The 21,457-nt window shown below is 45.2% G+C and overlaps 1 protein-coding gene across 11 annotated transcripts in view; it reads right to left on the bottom strand.

Moving 5' to 3' along the window:
- plch2a (phospholipase C, eta 2a) overlaps positions 1-21,457 on the bottom strand; it is a 236,502-nt gene that overhangs the window by 18,965 nt on the left and 196,080 nt on the right. For 8 of the 11 annotated variants that reach the window (XM_042003059.1, XM_042003062.1, XM_042003061.1 and 5 more), the window contains exons 8-12: positions 17,712-17,832; positions 10,310-10,481; positions 7,936-8,043; positions 7,772-7,777; positions 1,155-1,310 (exon numbers count right to left, since the gene is read on the bottom strand). In XM_042003059.1, the coding sequence (XP_041858993.1) occupies positions 1,155-1,310; positions 7,772-7,777; positions 7,936-8,043; positions 10,310-10,481; positions 17,712-17,832 (563 nt within the window). The remainder of the gene's footprint in view (positions 1-1,154; positions 1,311-7,771; positions 7,778-7,935; positions 8,044-10,309; positions 10,482-17,711; positions 17,833-21,457) is intronic. The other 3 variants (XM_042003060.1, XM_042003057.1, XM_042003058.1) reach the window with 1 other exon arrangement.

The following is a 21,457-nucleotide window of genomic DNA, read 5'->3' as shown; positions in this document are numbered from 1 at the left end:
TGGTGATGTTCTATTCTATTCTATTCTACAGTCATTTGGCAGCTCCAAAGCGACTTACATTTGAGAGTAAGAACAACACAAGCATGAATTCAAACAAGATGGGACGTCATAATTAAGTGATAGTCAGACGGAGTTTGGTAGATGGTTCCACCACGGGGGAACAACAGAGGAGAAGAGTCTAGCTACTGATTTTGCACCACGTTGTGGTGGGAGCACTAGACGTCTTTCACTGGCAGAGTGTAACTGTGGAGAGGGAGTGTAGCTCTGGATTAAGGAGTGGAGGTAGACCGGAGCCGTTTGGGTTATTGTTTTGTAAACCAGAAGCAGAGCTTTGAATCTGATGTGGGATGTGGGAGTCATGTCCTCTGGTGCTGGTCCACTGGGCTTTATTAAGTCCAGAGTCCACGCAGCGTCTACCAGGAGGTTTTAGAGCTCTTCATGCTTCCTTCAGCAGAAAAGCTTGTTGGAGATGCTGCCTTTATTCTCCAGCAGGACTTGGCACCTGCACACACTGCCACAAGAACCAGAACCTGGTTCAAAGACCAAGGATTCTCCAGACCTGAACCCTGTAAAAAATCTATGGAGCATTGCCAAGAAGAAGATGAGACACATGAGACCGAGCGATGCAGAAGAGCTGAAGGCTTGAAGCATCCTGGTCTTCATTTCACCCCAGCAGGACCGCAGGCTGATCACATCCATGCCACGCCGCATGGAGGCCGGAATCCTGCAGAAGGGCTCCGACCACGGGGTTACATTCCCGTCACTCAACAGCGACAATAAAGGTTAACAAAAAAAACAAAAACAAAAACAAAAAAAAAACAGCAAAATCCTGGAGGGATGGTTCATTGAACCATCAGTGTTCTAACCGGTGAGGGTTTAAATTATACTACAGTAACAGTTTAGTTATTAAGCGTAAGAAATCTGATTTGTGGAACACGTCTGGGTCGCAGCATAATTAAAATCTGCTGAATTTCATTTCAGATAAAGTTCAGTGGAAAATCTGAATATTTGGTCTTAAAAAGAGCATAAATTTCAGATTAAACTCTTTTCCACCATTTTTTCTTCTTCATTTGGCTCAGATTTGGTCAATAAAACATCACTGAGCAGATATTGTAGAGTGCGGATAACACGACCGGGTGACTGTCAGTACTTACCTTGCTGCCAGGTTTATCGGTGGGTTTCCCAGCAGGAGGAAGGGCTGCGATGGTGAAGCTGTCTGGGTCCTCTCTGTCTCGGATCTTGGACTCCTTCATCAGGCTGTCCAGCTTCTTCTTGGCCATGTTCTCCACCTGCTTCCTGTTGGCCGATGTCTGCAGGATGAGGAAGAGCACATCACTTACGATGCAGCAGAGTCACTGACGGACATCTAAGACATGTTTCATAAAAACTGAAGATCTTTAGATGCAAACAGGAAGTTAGATGTCGGTCCTATTTGAAACTGTATGTAAGAGAAAGAGTCCTTTAGAAAAGTTTTCTTTACGTGTTGGGTTAAATATTTAAATACAAGGTGTCAAAAAACTATAAACTATGTGATAACAAAATACTTAGCCATTGAGTAAGATATTCTAGAACAGCCTGTCAAATTCTACACTTCATTTTTTGTCGTTGAGTTGACCAATCAGATTCAGCCTTTGAGGGGCAGAGCAGCTGTTCAGACTTTTTTTTTTTTTTTAACATGTAAAATAGTTTTTTTTTTTTTTAAAAAACCTGAAGTCTCTAGTGTCACTTCAGCTCAAACATCAGGGACTCTTGTACACCAAGAATGTTGTTAAAAGTCACAAAAACACATCTGGGAAAGCCTGTCCTGCTCTTACACGGATAGATGCAGCCGGGATGTACGTGGTGAGCTGAAATGAAGCAATCCAACGTGTTACATAAGGTATGACTGTAAAACTGTACAGGCTGATAAACCTTTCCAGATGTGAGAGCATATCACTTACACTGTTTTCATATTTGCACCTCCACACTGAAGAGTGACTCAGAACACATTATGGCTAAAAATCCCTCTAAATGCCAAATAAGATTTGTGCAGATTTAAGACTTGGTTCAGTAAACTGTATTAGGGTCATACAGCTTTGTTTACAGTGCAGGTGAAAGCAAAGCAAAAAGGTGCTGGACCTGACAGGAGCTGTTAGGTCCAAAATACTCAAACATGGGAGAACATGCATGTTTTAATAATCTCAGCTGAACCTTAAAGCTTTGAGGCTCTCTGAGAAGATCATGCAGGTCTGACCAGACAGAAAAACGCGTCATGCAGGAAGCCACAGGACTCAGACTGAAATAAGGAGAAAAGATGGAGGGTCGTGTTACAGGAAGAAGCAGGTCCCAGCGTGGATGATGAGCGTGTACGACCACAGCAGGCGATGATGGAAGTCATTGTGCATGGATCTGGTGTGTATCCTGCGTGAATGTTCACTTGTGTAATGAATACAAGCTTAGCTGATGATTCAGAGCTGCCCGAGGACACAAAGTCAGTCCTGATTGGTCCGTCACTTTCCCGCTCAAACTTCTGCACATTTTAATACTCTGTGTCAACAAATAAAGCTATACATTTACTTTCTATTCTAAAACAGCTGAACATGGACAGTCTTCCACAGAGAGCTGAGATCTTCTACTAATCCAAACTGGTATTTTTAGAGATGTTTGACCACCATAAACACCAGGATAAAGATATTTAGAAACTCTGGTTGAAACTTGAGCTGCCTCGTGTTAAACAGCTGTAATAAGATCAGCTGTGACAGAAGTATAAGACCGAACCGTTGGTCCGGTAGGACGGCAGGAACATACACATTTCTTCTATTTAAAGCCTTCTCATCAACGGCAGAGTGCAGACAGACGCCAGGATAAGCCAGCAGGTCAGTTTCTGCTGGTCAGCCTCAGAGCTGCACAGTAAACGTTGCACCTCTTCGCCTTCCTGCAGTCTGTTAAACAGCTTTTCTCTTTCAGCCTTCCTCGTGTTCGCTTTCATTCAGATCCTCCCTGGTGTTCAGAAGACGGACCTGCTGATCAACCCCTAACAAGTTATTAAAGATTCAGGTCTTGAAAATGTGCGGACTCCCTGCAGGGATTAACTTCATGAATTTAAAACAGCTTATTTCCTCCCTGGCGGCTCAGACTTGGATCTGTGAGGATGAAGGTGAACCAATGAAAGGACCTGGTGTTGCACATGCTCGGTTCAGCCAGACGATGGCAGAGTGGATTCATGGATCACTTCAACCAGCACGGTAACGACAAGCATGAAGATTGTGGTCCAGAAAAATCTCAACCTCTCATCTGATGATGTCCCAGATTAAGCAGAATTTTACGAGCAGAAGTGATGAAATATTCCTGGAAGGAGAATCTTATGCTGCATGTTATAATTCATGTTTTACCCTGTGATTTCTTTCCCCTTCGTTTTTCTCCTCCACTCTGAGAATAACTACTTTTTACTATCATTTCATTATCTACTGACTTATTCAGTTAGTCAGTAACTAAAGGGGGTATTTTATGAGGGAAAGATCTTTTTTCCTTAAGATCAAATATTTGTGTCTGAAGTGGCTTCTAACTCAAATAAAAATAAGCCCCGGGCTTTGGGGCGTCGGGTCTCCCCCCGCTCCTGGGGGTGGGGGGTCTGCCGCTGCTGGGGGGGGCTGGGCCCATCCGGATGTGCCGTGCCGGGGGTTGGTCCGTGCCCTGGTGCTTGGTCGCAGCCCCGGAACCTGGGTGGGGGTGTGTTTGTGTGTGGGTGTGTGTGTGTGTGTGTCTGTGGGTATGCTGGTGTGTGGGTGGGTGTAGAGGGACGTGTGTGCCGTATGTGTGTGTGGGTGTGTATGAAGGTCTGGGTGTGTGCGTGTATGTGTGTGTGTGAGTAGTGTGCGGGTGTGTGTGTGGAGGTCTATGTGGGATGTGGGTGTGTGTGAAGGTATGTATATATGAGTGTGTGCACGTGGAGGTCGAGGTGTGTGTGGAGGAGTGAAGGAGTGGGTGGAGGCGTGAGTATGTATGGAGGTGCTTGTGTGTATATGCAGGTATGTATGTGAGTGTGTGTGTAGTGGTGTATGTGTATGGAGGGGTATGAGAGTGTGTGTGTATGTGGGCACCGGTGTGTGTGTTTATAGGTATGTGCGTGACGTGTGTGTGTGGAGGTATGTGCACGTATTGAGGTGTTGGTATATAGAGGTGTGTGAGAGTGTGTGTGAGTGGCTGGGGAGAAAAAAAAAAAAAAAAAAAAAAAGGAGTGTGTGCGTTTGCAGGGGGTTAGGACGTGTCCTCTGGGGGGCGCCCTGGCTGGGTGTTGGGGGCGGGGGCCTGGGGTTCCCTTCCTTCGCCTCGCCCCCCTCCCACTCAGAAAGAGGAAAGTGGCCCCTTGGGCTGGTGGCTGGCCCCTGGGGGGGTTCGTGGCGTGCCTGGGTTGGGGTGCCTGCTCTGGGCCTGTGACGCCCTTCGGGGCCGGCGGGGGACGGGGGCGCCCTAAGCCACTGGCGGGTCGTCTTCCAGGGGGGAGGCTTACCCCCCTCTGGACCTACATCTCCTGACCCCTCCCCTCCCCACTCTTCACTACATACACAGGTAGGGCCGTGGGAGGTGTGCTTGTTGCGCTGGGCGGGGCAGGGGGGTCATCATAGTGGCCCCGTTGCTTCGCCGAGCGGCAGCATGCCTCCCAGCTTTTAATTCCACTTAGTCACTGAGCACAAATAACATTTGCAACATACAAACACGTTTTGGGGGGTGGAACATGCAAGGTCAGGTGGGTGGGACTGCTCAGGTGGCCCCACCCCCTCCTCAATGCAGTTACTGCCCCCCAATTTTAACCCTCTTTTTTTTAATTGCAAACAGCACATAATATATTCCCTCACTAGTGGGGGAGGGAGGGGCGATGGGGTCTTCAAGCGCCCCTGTCTCCATGGATGGCCCGGGGGCGGGGCGGGCCGGGTGGCCTGTCGCGTTGGCCCGGGGCGTGGGCGGGCTGTCCCGGGGAGTTTGGCTGCTGGCCCTGGGGGGAAGGTGCTGTTTTGGGGGTGGGGAGTGGGGGACTGGGGCGGGGTGGGGGGGGTGGGGGCCTGGCTCGTGTCTCCTCGCCTCCTGGCTGGGGCTGTCCCCCCGCGGCGTGGGGTGGCGGGAGGATGGTGGTGGGGGGATGGTGTTTGTGTGTGGGAGGGTGGGGTGTGTGGAGGTGGATGTGTGGTGTGTGGGAGGGGGGGTGGTGTGGGTGTGGGAGGATGAATGGTGGAGGGATGATGTATGTGGGGGAGGATGGGGTATGTGTGGGAGAATGTATGGTGCAGGGATGGGGAGTGTGTGGGAGGATGGATGGTGGAAGAATGGTGTGTGTGCAGGAGGATGGATGGTGTATGGGAGGGAGGATGGTGTGTGTGTGGGGGAGTGGTGTATGTTTGGGAGAGTGGGTGATGGAGGGGTGGTGTGTGTGTGTGTGGGAGGATGGGGTACGTGAAGGTGGATGTTTGGTGTAGGAGAGGGAGGACGGTGTATGTGTAGGAGAATGATGTATGTGTGGGAGGATGGGTAGTGGAAGGATGGTGTGTGTGTGTGTGTGTGGGAGGTGTGAAGGTGGAGGATGGTGTATGTGTGGGAGGATGAGTGGTGGAGGGATGATGTGTGTGTGGGAGGTTGGGGTAGGTGTGGGAGAGTGTATGGTGGAAGGATGGTGAGTGTGTGGGAGGATGGATGGTGGAAGGATGGTGTGTGTGTGGAAGGATGGATGGTGGAAGGATGGTGTGTGTGTGTGGGAGGATGAATGGAGGAGTGGAAGGAGAGTGTGTGTGTTTGTGTGTGTTGGTCTGGGGGGGGGGGGCAGGACTGGTTCTCGGGGTGTGCGGCTGGGCGCTGGGGTGTGGGGCTGGCCTCTGGCGGTGGCCGTCTGGGCGGGCCGGGTCCCCCCGGGTGGCGTGCTGGCCCTTGGCCTGTGGGGGTGGGGGGTGTCCCTGCGCTCCTGGGCCCGGGCCCTCTGCCCCGTCTGTCCCGGGCGGCCGGTGCCCGGGGGGGTCGGGGACTGCTGGCCTCGGCCTGCCGGGGCCGGTGCCCTGTGTCCGCGGGGCGGCTCCTGCTGGGGTCTCCTGCTGCTGCCTTCCTGGGCGGGCGAGTGGTCGTCTCTGTGGACCGGTCGGGATCTGTAGCCTACGGGGGGGCTGGTGGCCTGGGTCTCGGGACCGCTGGCCTGACTCTGGCCTCTGTTCAAGTGAGGTGGCATCTGCATGATCACTCTGCATGGTCACTCCTTCCTGAACGTCTCCACACAGTCTTTGCGTCGCCATGTGGCCGAGTTCTCCAGCACATCCACACAGGTTTCTCTGCGCGTGTTCTTGAATACAGCAGTTTCACTTATATCTATTATCATATTTTTTTTTCTTTTTTTTTTATTATTTCTGTTCTTATTATTATTATTACTCTTACTCTTATTATTATTACTACTACTATTATTATTATTACTATTATTGTGATTATTATTATTGTTACTATTATCAACTAGTTGTGTAATGACCTACTGGCCAGGATGATCTTAGCTATATATGTTGCAAGTAGTATGGATTACATGGTTTTCTGTATAATGTTTTAAGTCCCCACCCGCACTCCCCACACCCTTTCTGTCCCTCTCTCTCTCTCTCTCTCTGTCCCCTCCGGTCGAGTCCAGCATTAAGAGTCTGATTTAATAAAGTTTTTCATGTCATCAAGAGGGACTTTATACATGTAGTATAAATCCCTGCTTGATAGAGTGAAATTGCCCAGCACCAGACAGCAGCCAGACAATCATTCTGTTTGCAACGATGCTGGACAAGACAGGTAAAAAAAAAAAAAAAAAAAAAAAAAAAAAATAAATAAATAAATAAAATAAAAAATATTTTAGGCCTTGTTCAGAGTACACTTCAAATTTCTGAGGTCCGTTCTGAAAGTTCTTCATCTTTTCTTATTTCCATCCAACTTCTAATTCAAACGATGCTGCATTCGCTGTACCTCAGAAATGAGAAGGCTAGGCTCCCAATTTTGTTTGTTTTATTTCTCTTAATCTCCTCTGTAGTTATAAAGTTCTTACTCTCAAATGTAAGTCGCTTTGGATAAAAGCGTCTGACTGTAGAATAAAGTTGACTTTATAACTACCAGTATTTTAAAGCTTTATTTCCCCCCAAAAAATCTGACACACCTGCTGTTCTTTCATTTATTTCCACAGAAATTCTGATTTTCAACGTATCATAAATACACTATCAGTACATGACTTCTTACAGCCGTAACAACCCGCTCAAACCTCAAGAATCAGAGAAACGGGGCGACCGGGGCACAGTGCTGCCCGTTAACAACCCGAGAGACGACTAACAGAGATCAGAAGCTACCAGCCGTCTAAACACAAGGAAAATGTCCGTTTCTGTAAATAAAACTCACAGTTAAGTATTTTTGGTGAGTGGTTTGAGCTTCTGGGTTATTTACTGGATGCTCTCTTGTTTTTAAGTTCAGGACTACAGTCGGCAGACATTTGGACCTTAAGCTGGTTTGCTCAGCGCATTTGTTCTGCAGAGTGAAAAAAAAACACTCAAGCCGCCAATTTGACTTTAACATCCAACAGAACTGTCTCCATTCAGCATCAATAATAAGAAAACTAACTACAGCAGTTTTCTTCAAAAATCTTTCTTCAAACAACAAACATTTATTCCCAGTTTTCTGTTGCTCTGCACATTTGGTTCCCGGTGAAAATCCCTACAAAACTTTCACAGGCAGGGTGAGAAAATACGACATGACGAGGTGAGATGTCAGAGGAGACCGAAGATGAGCTTTTATACAGTACCTTCCACTTTTGATCGAAGCAAGCAACAGTCGGAAAAGAAGGACAAACAGGAAGAGAGAAGATCAAGAAATGAGAACAAATAGCTGCAGAGAGAAGCAGCAGCAGCAAACATGGACGGATACAACCACGAGCTCAAAGCCTGGAGGAAACCAGACGGTACGTACGTCTCCATTCATCAGCTTGCAGTCGTCCTCCATCTCATCAGCGCTGTCTTCATCAGAAACATCTCCCTCCTCCGCGTTCTCATCGATGTTGGGAGGAAGTTTCTTCCCCTGTCAGAGAGAAGAGTAAGTTTCACATTAGTAATGGTGCACATCGGTGATCCCCGTCAGGCTCACGTTACTGCTGCCATCACCAAACCTCAGCTGAGGCCACACACAGGGCTGCTCGAGCATGCCGCGTATGGGCCAGGAACGTTGTCTTCCCCTTTGGTGTTAATAAAGCTTCATTAACCTCACTCCTGCTCCCTGCACTGCTGCTGCTCTCCCACCTCCAGGAGGGAAAACAACCCAAAGCAAAAGACATTCAAGTCACTTGTTCATAACCATTTAGGTTTCCACTGTGCTGACCAGACTGGGAGGGATGCAGGACCTCTGCTGGTCTGCAGGGCGCGCTCACGTCCGCTCACAGGAGCAGCAGCATCATCTCCCCTCTTCAGCATCCAGGACACGGAGAGAAATTTGTTTCACACTGGTTGCAACCAACAAGTGGTTCTAACCACGTGTAAAATAACTTTATACATACACACATCACAAACTGCATGAACAGACTTTTACCCCCGACCTCACAGATGGTCAGTTTGTGTACAAACAGCTTCCTGTACATACAAATTATTAAATATGTGCATGGATGGCCTGACGTGCACAGATCAGCTTGTAGAGTGTTGAGACCCCTTCGACACCTCGGGCCTCCTCACAGTTCCACAAACACAAGGTGTGTTTCAGTGTTGTTAAAAAGATGGGTCATCTGGATTTGAACCAGATTCAAGTGTTATTTTCCTTTGTGGTTATTTCAGTGTGGGTGGGATATTTCTGTAGCAGTGTGTGGTATGTCCTAAAACCGGGATAATTAACATTAACAGAAAGCACATGGCTGTTATAGCATACATGTGTCCATCTCTTACAAACTAGGTGGGATCAAAGAAAATTACACTCCAACCTGATGGAAATCCAGATGACCCAGCTTTCCACCAGCACTTAAACACATCATGTATGTGTGGATCTGTGAGGAGTCTGGAGGTGTGAAAGGAGTCTCAAAACTCCACATGCATCTGATGTGCAGGTAATGCATCTGCAAACATTTAAAAATTTGGATGCAGAGGAAAGTTTTCCAAGATGAAAATAATATTTGTGCGGTTAACAAGAACTACTGAACATAGCTGACACCGTTAGTTGTGTCACACACACATGGAACCGATTTAAAGCCAATTTCTCTCCGTGCTTTTAGGTCTGAGCAACACAACCAAAATATTTCATGTCTATTTCCAGACAGAACGGCCGTATCCAGCACACATTTATTTTCTGTTAATATTTACTATTGTAAAACTTTATAGTATAAACCCAGACTCAGCCGTTGCTTTGAATTCCTAATAAAGTTTTCTTTGTCCCATTTTCCTGTTTGTTACCAGACAACACATCGAGTCAGAAAAAGCATCTGAAATAACATCAGTTAAGATGTTAATTCTGTAGTCACTGGTTTTACAAATGCATGAGGTCTGAAAATTCAGCCTCCACAAAGCTGTAACGGTCAGGGAAACAGTGGACGCTGGGCTGCAGGTGAGCAGAAATGCACATCCCAACAGTTTTTAATCACCGAGTTCAGTCCTACTGACGTTCAAATCTACAGTCTTCCACTTCGTTTCAGTTTATCTGCTGTTTGTAGATCCATCAATAATTAATGGTTTTCTAAAGTGTGTGCAGCGACTTTTCCTAAAGAAAGCTCTTAATACCTGATGTTCCAGATGTGAATACAGGAAATATGTCAGGGTCAATATCCAGCCTAGTGTTTGTTTGGACTCCTGTGTGGGTAGAAGTCAGGGCGTTCCTCACAAGATGGCGCCCTCATCTCAACAAGCCACGCAGCGTGTTTCACACAGCACAGGCTGGAGTGGGTGGAAACTTCAGTGGTTACAGAGATCTCATTTCTCTTAGCTTTTCCTCCCGTTAGCTGATCATAGTTTAGTCTTCTGTTCAAATCTTAAACGAAGGGGACAAACTCATATTTTTATCATTTCAAAGCTCTTCTGTGATTCTACTGCTCTGGAAGTTTTCCTGACCGGCATCTTCACCGGTGGACAGCTGCAGTCCAGATTCTCTTTCTCCACATTAACACAAACACACTCCTGAGCTTTCACTCCTGCAGCCTTGCTGTTTCTCTCCCACTCATCATATCCAAACTCCTTATCTCATCACATCCATCAGAGCTCCGTCTCTTGTCTCTGAAATTTCTTTGTGAGCTTTAACGACATATGTAAACGTGAGATAACTGAGGATCAACTCCTCCATCCAAACTTTGCACCCATCATCATTTTAGCTTCACCTTTACAAGGATCTTCCCCTTCAATGCCTCTGGCGACGGCAGCCGTGAGGACTCATCTACTCTGATGCTGGACACGTCCAGCTTGTCTCCCAGGACCTCGGTCAGGTACTGAGCCATCTTCTTCTGCTGAGGAACGCTGCAGTGGTTCTCTATGGACAGGATGACGGGGTAGCTGAGGACAAAAGAAACAGGTCGCATGAAGCAGCTTTTACACACTGTCCTCATTTAATATTCCCCATCCAAGTTTTCACTTGTTTATTAACACGTCAGGATAAACACACAGCGAGACACCATATATGTATATGTATAATAAACTGACTGAGGCTTGTATCCCTCACTGTTCTGCTGCAGCCTTTAGAGTAGAAGAGCTAAAATGTCCACACCAAGAACATTAACAAGGATGTACCAGTCACACTGATGACAAACAACATCCTGGAAACTTTCAGCTGCAGAAGCTGGAGCCTGGATTAAATGACCTGCCATGTTTCTCCACGTCACACACAGAAAGAAAAGGGAAGCGGAGAGTGTTACCGCTTCGTTATGACTCACTTCTTCTGTACGAGCCAGCATCAGTTTGATAGGAATAAACTTCAGAGAGTTGTAGAAGACAATCGGAAGATTTATTGTCAACTTTCCAGTTCAATTTGTTTATTTTAAGTCGAATCAGTGCAGAATTTAGCAAAGACAGAGATTTCAGATGTATGTAGCTCATATAAGAAAAAACATTTATTTTGTTTATTCTTATTATAAAGACCATGATTCCAGCAGTATTCTAATTAAAGCACTCTGAAAGTGATCCATCACCTGCCACACGTATTTGGAAATAGTGGCAATCATATTGTCATGATAACAAACTTCCATTCACTTAAACTGGACTCGTATCACAACTGTATATATATATATATATATATATATATATATATATATATATATATAAACACTCTTGGTGTGGATGAGCAGTTAGCTTCAACCCAGCTCTGCAGGGCTGCTAGCATGGACACACACTCTTCCAGCTGATTTTTACTCTTGCATTCATATCCTGTGAAGCTCTTAGCGCCTGTGGATTGAAAGACTCTGGAGCATTAACTGAATGCTGATTGGCTGAAAGTGGTCAACCACAGATTCTATAACAAGATGAAGCAGCAGAAACGAGCAGGAAGCATCGCCTCGAACAACCTTCTCCGATGATGGCAAACTCTCTCCAGCTGAAGCTAATGGGGTCTTGTCAGAGCAATAAGTAACAAAAAAAACCCAGAACCTTGAGATCGAGGTTGTTCCATGTTGTCTGCGCTGCCTCCAGAGGAAAGCTGCTACAGAGGTAAGTTCAGCAGGATCGCATTCACACTGCAGGCTAAAGGGGCTTTTTCTCCATGTGTGACCTCATTTTTTATGACAGTCTGAACAGATCCAACCTTTATAAAGTCCATCCCAGGTCACTTTCACATGTGGAACTGAACCAGGTCCATGTCTGATGTTTTCTGATGCCACCTCAGTCTCAGCTCATGCTGCATTCATCTGAAGTGAGAGACGTGTTGCATGTGCATTTTCTGCACGCAGGTCACTTCAGACTTTTCACACGGTGCAATGTTTTACTAACATTTATGACTTATTACTGGTGTTTTTCTTTTTATGACTGATCCTAAACATCCATGGAGTTGCCTTCATAGTTTCATTGTTCGCTCTGCTCACAAGGACAATAAAGCTTTTCAACTTTATTTCAGATGAGTACTGAACAGTTTAACTCCCTTAAACAGTTTAGCCATCTGGGAAAAATAAACACATCCAAACCCAAAGAGTGAACTTGGTCCGTATCAATACCAGAAATTAGATTCAAACTATAAGACTCTTACATTTAGTCAGAGCAAAAACAAAGAAACATTTTGAAGTGAAAGAAATTATGTAGCAGTGCATGAAGGATGCACTGCTACTGGGTTTATGGTTTATCAGATTCTGACTGGTGGTGAACACACTGGAAAAGAACAGCGAGTGTAATAATTCAAAAGTCTTGTAGTAGAAAAGGTTTAGTGCCTCAGCAAAGCCGGGACACTCTTACAGAAAACTGCTTTATGCTTTGACATGAGATACAAAAGAAGCAGGATGTGTTAAAAGTTCTCTACAGCAGCACCAACCCTCCAAATAAAACCCGGGAAGTCTGAAGGTTTACTAGTAAAATGCTTCAGTGTGAATGTTGTTAATCTGAAAGTATCTAAATTGAACAAATAAGCAGAAATGCACAGATAAACAGCATTTAAAGGTGAAGCATGACGTATCTCGAGCCTTAGTCACATCAGCCGCATTGAATAGGATGAAAACAACTAATTTCCAACATTCCGACTGGAATAATTCGGTCTCAGTCAGACGGAGGCTTTTCATCCCGACTGTCTAACAGGCCTCTGTGGAGTCGCTCTTTATTTAGCCTCCTGGAAAATCTGATTCCGCTTTGATGTTGAACGCAGTCTCATCACTCGGCTCCGCTTTAGCCAATTATCTGTGGAATACGGCGTCCACAATCATGTTTTCAAAAACACACAGTGAGGGTGAAGAAGCACACAAAGGAAGCATTTTCTCCTTCATTTTACTTGAAGAGACGAGATCTAAAAATAGAGACGATCTCTGCACGCGTGTCAATGGGATTATCACCTTGTGAGGCAGAAACTGAGAAGGGTGTGTGTGTGTGTGTGTGTGTATATATGCTTCCAGTGCTCTTGGTGTGTGTTCTTATGCCTCAGTGTGTGCACAGGTGTGAGCAGAATGTAATGTTTATGGGTCTTTATGTGAGCCGGGCTGATTCACATAGGAGCTCCAGCAGCATGACCCGTGTGGACATCAGCTGGTGGTTCAACACGGAAACCAAACTTTCTGAAAGAAGTTACACGTTTCTAATGTTTTTTATTATTCAGAACAGGACCACTGCAGAACTCTGACATCGACCTTTTATTACTTTTATGGATTTATTTCTTTTATGGATTTTATTTCGCTTTCATCTCTTAACGGTCTCTCTCGCTGCACTGCTTTCCAGTCCGGTGATGTAGATTTTAAGATGGCATTGTTTGTTTTTCAGGCTCTGTATTTCTCATCTTGTTTATGTCCTCTATCCCCCACTCCCTGCAGACCGAGGAGAGGAGTTTCACTGTTTTGTTGGATCATGGATCCTGGTTCGGATCATGTATCATGGATCCTGGTTCGGATCATGTATCATGGTTTGGAACATGGATCCTGGTTTGGATCATGGATCCTGGTTTGGATCATGTATCATGGTTTGGATCATGTATCATGGTTTGGATCATGGATCCTGGTTCGGATCATGTATCATGGATCCTGGTTTGGAACATGGATCCTGGTTTGGATCATGGATCCTGGTTCGGATCATGGATCCTGGTTTGGAACATGGATCCTGGTTTGGATCATGGATCCTGGTTTGGATCATGTATCATGGTTTGGATCATGGATCCTGGTTCGGATCATGTATCATGGATCCTGGTTTGGAACATGGATCCTGGTTTGGATCATGGATCCTGGTTCGGATCATGGATCCTGGTTTGGAACATGGATCCTGGTTCGGATCATGTATCATGGATCCTGGTTTGGATCATGGATCCTGGTTCGGATCATGGATCCTGGTTTGGATCATGGATCCTGGTTTGGAACATGGATCCTGGTTTGGATCATGTATCATGGATCCTGGTTTGGAACATGGATCCTGGTTCGGATCATGTATCATGGATCCTGGTTCGGATGATGTATCATGGTTTGGATCATGGATCCTGGTTTGGATCATGTATCATGGATCCTGGTTTGGAACATGGATCCTGGTTCGGATCATGTATCATGGATCCTGGTTTGGAACATGGATCCTGGTTCGGATCATGTATCATGGATCCTGGTTTGGATCATGGATCCTGGTTTGGAACATGGATCCTGGTTTGGATCATGTATCATGGATCCTGGTTTGGAACATGGATCCTGGTTCGGATCATGTATCATGGATCCTGGTTTGGATCATGGATCCTGGTTTGGAACATGGATCCTGGTTTGGATCATGTATCATGGATCCTGGTTTGGAACATGGATCCTGGTTCGGATCATGTATCATGGATCCTGGTTCAGATGATGTATCATGGTTTGGATCATGGATCCTGGTTCGGATCATGTATCCTGGTTTGGATCATGGATCCTGGTTTGGAACATGGATCCTGGTTTGGATCATGGATCCTGGTTCGGATCATGTATCATGGTTTGGATCATGGATCCTGGTTTGGATCATGGATCCTGGTTCGGATCATGTATCATGGATCCTGGTTTGGATCATGGATCCTGGTTCGGATCATGTATCATGGATCCTGGTTTGGAACATGGATCCTGGTTCGGATCATGTATCATGGATCCTGGTTTGGATCATGGATCCTGGTTTGGAACATGGATCCTGGTTTGGATCATGTATCATGGATCCTGGTTTGGAACATGGATCCTGGTTCGGATCATGTATCATGGATCCTGGTTCAGATGATGTATCATGGTTTGGATCATGGATCCTGGTTCGGATCATGTATCCTGGTTTGGATCATGGATCCTGGTTTGGAACATGGATCCTGGTTTGGATCATGGATCCTGGTTCGGATCATGTATCCTGGTTTGGATCATGGATCCTGGTTTGGAACATGGATCCTGGTTTGGATCATGGATCCTGGTTCGGATCATGTATCATGGTTTGGATCATGGATCCTGGTTTGGATCATGGATCCTGGTTCGGATCATGTATCATGGATCCTGGTTTGGAACATGGATCCTGGTTCGGATCATGTATCATGGATCCTGGTTTGGATCATGGATCCTGGTTCGGATCATGTATCATGGTTTGGATCATGGATCCTGGTTTGGATCATGGATCCTGGTTCGGATGATGTATCATGGTTTGGATCATGGATCCTGGTTCGGATCATGTATCCTGGTTTGGATCATGGATCCTGGTTTGGAACATGGATCCTGGTTTGGATCATGGATCCTGGTTCGGATCATGTATCATGGTTTGGATCATGGATCCTGGTTTGGATCATGGATCCTGGTTCGGAACATGGATCCTGGTTCGGATCATGGATCCTGGTTCGGATCATGGATCCTGGTTTGGAACAGGGATCCATGATCCTGGTTCGGATCATGGATCCTGGTTTGGAACATGGATCATGGAAAAACCACATTTAGACCAAGAGCACCCAGAACTTAAACGACCTGAATTATTTCCAGGAGCTAAAAGATTATTTTGGACCTAGGTGTGGAATGCTGAGCCTCTAGTAAACCAGGAAGTCTGCTTCTGCTGTATTAATGTAAAATCTCTGTTTTACACACTGTTATGGGATGTTGAGTGTTTTTATTTGTGCCTTAACTACTGTGAAACAGATTCACGTTTAATCACTGAACCACAGTTTTAATATCACTACAGCTGCTGCTGGGTTATCCACTGTAATCTAACAAGTGCTGCCTACCTGTCAGGTTCCTTTATGGTCAAAATGCAGCAACATAAATATAAATAGATCCAGGTTGCTATGGTGGAACTTCACTATTTACCCACGGAAACTGGATACTCGGGAGAATGAGTAGCATAACAAAATGAGTAGAATACTCCTGAGCCTCAGGCAGCAATGAAACAGCCTCAGAAGTGCAAAGTGGAACCGTATTGATTTAAAATGCTGCAGCTGTTAACAGAACCATTACATTTACTAAAGTCGAACAAAAGCGACCCAGAATTTAAAGGTGAGCTTATCTGAGCTGCAGATTGTTTTAAAAGTTACTCAAATATTTATGTACACAAACTTGTTTCTTTACATTCTGTGTTTTTAGTCATTTGAAGGCAGGATTTAAAGGGAGGAGCTGAACATGGAGCAGCTGTGAGCAGTTCAATGTTTCTGTGGGGAAATATCAACATGACTTTACTGCTCCACCACGCAGCCCATCCACCACATTCCCCATAAAGAAGGTTTGAAGATCACACTGGTTCAACATTAGTTCAAATAAAAACGCTCAGCCTTTCTGCCACACACACAATGAACTTGTATATTTTCTAAATTTCCCTCTAAAGATGTGTTTTATTCCCAGTAGAGACTGAATCTAATCAACCTGATGCGATTGTACAACAACGTGGACTAACCAATCAAATCTGGCAAAAATAGGGACGTTTCAGTCTCTTTGTCTTTAAGACATCTCTCTGCATTCCTGTCTGTATTTTTAAATATCAAACAGATTTAAACTGAGGTGTTTTAAAATTGCACAAAATATCTGGGATTTTGGCCAAAAACCAGCAAAACAACATCAAATCTTTCTCCAGTGAAGATCTTCTAATTTAAAAGCCATAATAAAAGAAAATCTTATTAATCACAAAAAAGAGATCGGAGATGAGCCAGACTGGGCTCATTTCCCTGCTTCGCTCCATGGCTGCAACTTATTTAACTGCTAGTATCAAGCATTCGTGTCTAGACAGGTTTAAACTTATTGTTTATTATTTAAGGAGAAGGGGTGGGAGTTTAGAAGTCATACTTCTCACTTCTTTTCAAATATATATTTGTTTTGTCTTATTTGTTTTTATCTCTTTTTTGATTTATATATTTTTTTCTTTCAAATTCGAAATAAACACTTCAGTTCAAATTCAACTGACATTAATTTAATTCAGGTGTTAAAGTGGGGTTACATCTAAAACATGCAGGGAAGGGGTCCCGAGGACCTGGATTGGGAAACACTGCTGCCACTCATTCTCCACCTGCCTAAACGAAGCATTGGCACTCCAGACTACACTGCAAAGTCTTGGTACTAACTTGTAGGGCTCTGAATGGTCAAGCACTGGCATGCATCAAAGAGCAGGTCCCTAAGGTCATGTGACCAGGGCCTGTAGGCTGTGCAACGCAGGAGACTGAAAACCTGAAGGCGACAGCCATCTTGGCAGTTGCACCAGGACTCTAGAGCTCTCTTCCCTTTAGTGTGAGGTCTGCAGACTCAGGAGGTTTTTAAAAAGCAACTAAAAACACATTTTTTACAACTACTGAACTATTCTGTCATACTGATAATTATTTTAGTTTTTTCTGTACAGCACTTTGTAATCAATTTCTTGAAAGGCGATATAAAAAAGTTTTACTAACGAAACCTCATGTTGCTCAGCTATTGTTTCTCACATGCTTCTTAAAGTTAAAGGTCTCATATTAATGCAAAATTCACTTTCTAAAGGTTTTCTAACAGTCATATGTGTCCTCATAGTCTATGTATGAGGCCCAAAAATGAGAAAAATTCGGTCTCCTCTCTCACTTTACAGCGAATGTGTGATCAAACAGGTGAGACCGAGATCTTTCCCTTTGTGACCTCATGAAGGGAAATGCAGCTCAGTAAAAACATGAAAGAGGCGGCGTGTGCTTGAACGTACTCGGTCTTGACAAAGGCGTACTTGTTGATGGTCTCGATGACATCTCTGAAGAGGATCTTGGAGGTGAGGGTGTAGCCATGGTGCACGATGGGCTCACCATCCTGACCGTCCCAGCAGTCGACTGTGGATGAGAAACCAGTAAATTACATGAAAACATCCAAAACAACAAGCGTTGTGACATCTTATCCCTCTGTTCAGTCACATAACAGCAACATATGCGCAGGTGGAGTCAGTTATCATACCATATGGGAAAATGTCTGCAAAGGGAAGAGAGAGAGGGAAGGGATGAGCTCATGGCCGCTGAGGAAGAGGAGGGAGATGAGGAGTGCTTCTCTCAGCTGAGATCAGCACCACACTGGTTCACTTTAAGCCGGGGCTGCATGATTATTTTGATCAATAAAATGCTTTTTTTTTATAATTATTCACAGTTTATTGTCCCCTGGGACCTTCCTCTGTCTTCCGGGTGGATGCGTGGTCATCCCGGTGGTGGGCTGGCTGGGATTCGTGCTCTGGGGTGGCTGCTGGTCTCCCAGGTCACTGATCTTTGTGTGGGGTGGCTGCATTTGCATGGCTGCACTTTTCACTGATCACTACTCATTCCTAATATTAAGCACCCACATTCACCAACTTACATGACAACTACAGTCATGTTTTTGTCGTTGCTGTGATCCATGTCTTTTTCAGCTCGTCTTATTTTAGGGCTCCCAGTGATCGCCAGCTTAGTTTTCATGCAGATGCCATGAGTCCTTACAGGTGTAGCAACTAATTGTTTAGTTTTCTCTTTTGATTGGATAGCTGATCCTGTTGCATCTTTATCTCCCTTTTGTCTTCTGTTTACTTTCTCCAAGTCACCTGCTGTGTGGTGTTATGCAACACAGCAACACTGTCAGCAGCAGCTCTTGGGTCTCCTGTAGAGACCCCCTGTTCAGTGTGGTGCTGTTAGGGCCATGAGGACATCATCGCTGGCCTCCACACCGCAGGCTGCAATGCAAATCCTTATCCGGGTGCTGATGGTGCTTTAAAGACCAAACTGGGGGAGTTGTGACATTTTAAAGAGGCACTACTGAAATTTTCCCACTGTGGTGCCCTCTGAAGAAGTCTAATGGGCAAGACACACGGAGGCGACGTCGCTCCTTCTCCATCATTTCCTATGGAATTTGAGTGAAGAGACGAAAATCACTGCCCTCCTCCAGCCAAGCGGCAAGCCACATGCGTGCATGTGAAATGTTGCGCTCGCTCACGGACATGCACATGGTCGCATGGTGCTCCAACCAACCAGAGAGGGGCTTGATTTACTGAGCAGTCCAGACGGCGCAGTCTGCAAACACTTCCGACATGGAAAAACAGATCATTTTAGCTGTCTGACTTTACCATACTTCACACAAAGATTATAGAGATGTAAATAAAAAGGCAGCCGAGTGGCACCAGGGTGAATTTGCCCGAACGTAGGTTCCGGATTTATCTGGATCAGCCTTGAGGTCCACCATTTCATGAAGACATTCACGATGCTGTTACCTATTTTGTAAACTCAGATGAACTCAGGGTTTTCTTTCTCTTTTGTACAGTAAACGGCAAGATTTCTGTCAATTTGTGCAAAATCTTCTTCCCTCATACTTTGTCACAGACAGGTTAGAAAATGTCAAACTTCCCTCCAACATCATAACCAATCAAATTTCTTGGAGAGAAGCGATCTCGGAGCGTGATGCACGGCACTGCCGCGTCGCTGCTGTTTGTCGAGTCCCGTGCGTTCAGTTTGATGAGGGTGGCGATGAGTTTCGCCTGTCGCTGTAGCTGTCTTGTCCATAATTCAGCATCCATCTTCAGCCTGTCCAAAGACACTAAACTCCATTACAGTCACCTCTGCTGTGTCTTTCTTGAGTTTATTTCTGCAGAAGCCAGAACCTACTTTACAAGTCTGAGCAGACCAAGAGGAAGTTTAAGTCTGAAGCAGGTCAGCTTCAACGATAACAAACAGCACACGTTTGAGATAACAGTTACGTCTAGTCTTTAGGAAATCCTCTGAAGGTTAGACCCTTTCATCTCGCCAACACTCGGTTCGGCTTTTGAAGAACACGCTTTCTCAGACTGTAGCCCCAGAACTGGGCACCAGCTAAGAATTTGGTGTTGCTGGGGTGGAGTCATTGCCCAAAAAATCTTCCTTCAAAACATCAGAAACTGGGGGGAAGTAGGAGCCGAGGTGGCTGAAACTAAATGAGGAGCAGAAAACAATGGAATGTAAATTTTAAATACTTGTGCAGCTTGCAGGTACTTTTATTTTTCCCCTAATTACAGTGAAACAATCATGATTTTAAGTTGATTCCTTTCACTTCTCCATCGTCAACGTCACAGTTTGAACTTTGAGTCGTGTTTTTCCAGCTGATTTCAGCAGATATTAATAAAGTTTGAATACAGCCTTTACAAAAAGTAAACAGTTCACAGTAAAAGACATCGATCCATCCATTTTCTATACCGCATGGAAGCTGGAGTCTGTCCCAGCAATTAGCAGACAAGAGGCAGGTGCACCTGGACAGGTCACCAGTCCATCACAGGGACAGCACAGAGACAAACAACCACTCACACTCTTAGGGAGAATCCAGAGTTAGCATGCTTGTTTTACCCAGAGAGAACCCAACATGGGTTAACATGCAAACTCCACAGAAAGGCCACTTTTTGAACCCCTCCCCAGCCAGGGCTCGAACCAGCAACCTCCTTGCTGTGAGGCAGCAGTGCTACCACCACCTCACCTCACTCACAGCAAGAAGCAGAAAAGACAGAAACAAGACACTGAGAAAACTCTGAGCTCTACAGGCTCCACTTTTAAAGTATGAGGTTATCCGAGTAGTACCTCTTTACCAGATTCCCAACATAGTTTATCCTCTTTGCTCCCACAGAGGAGGAGGAGGAGGAAGGTTAAGGAAGAGGTCAGATGGAGAAAGGTCTCATACTGAGTTGCTACAGGAACGCAGCCTCCATCATGTCCTGCAAGGACAGTTAAAATTCTGGTTTTGATGTTGACTAGTTGTTAATTATCTGGGTAAAATCAAATGTAATTTTGAACAGAAACTACACCAAATCACATCACTTTAAGTTAAATTTGAGTCAAGCTGACCTTCATTAGTGCTTAAATGTACATTTAAGAGACACTTGTTCAGACCTCAGTCCACTTTGATTTGCCTCAGTCATCAAGCGGAGACAAAACTGGAGTGGATGATGAAGATGTCAAGCGTCTCTGAGCCTTCCTCCTTCACTTACCACAACAGACAATTATCTGCACTGTGTAGCAGACTGAGACAGCCTGAATCAGTTACTGGACTGCCTCTAATACCCACTAGACATGGCTACTGTGTCCTGTATGCATCTGTATTACTCACTCTGACATAAAGCTCTGGGACGTCTGCCCTTTAACACAGCCAAAGCTTGTGACTGTTAAACTGGGTCATTGTGGGGCTGCAGACGGAGATCTCCTCAGCAATCTGCACCTTCATCAACAAGCTTCTGGAAGATTTCTGCTCAGATATTTCACCACGTTTGGTTTCTTTCCCAGACCAACTTTAGGCAAAGTTCACATATTTTAAAAGGCCCAAAAAAACTAAGACCTGAGCCCAGGCTGCTTCATCCAGTTTAAAATCAGCTTTGATTTGTGAAGTCACTGTCTCAATTCAAACCTCAGCAAGTGTAAGGCATTTTCCAGAGATCAAAAACACAACTCACTCTGCTCTACTATGAGGTAGGTCGACCGTATTGAT

This window comes from Melanotaenia boesemani, chromosome 13 (genome assembly GCF_017639745.1).
Source record: "Melanotaenia boesemani isolate fMelBoe1 chromosome 13, fMelBoe1.pri, whole genome shotgun sequence".
Classification (NCBI taxonomy): Eukaryota; Metazoa; Chordata; class Actinopteri; order Atheriniformes; family Melanotaeniidae; genus Melanotaenia; species Melanotaenia boesemani.
This window is presented reverse-complemented; position numbering and strand designations above follow the sequence as displayed.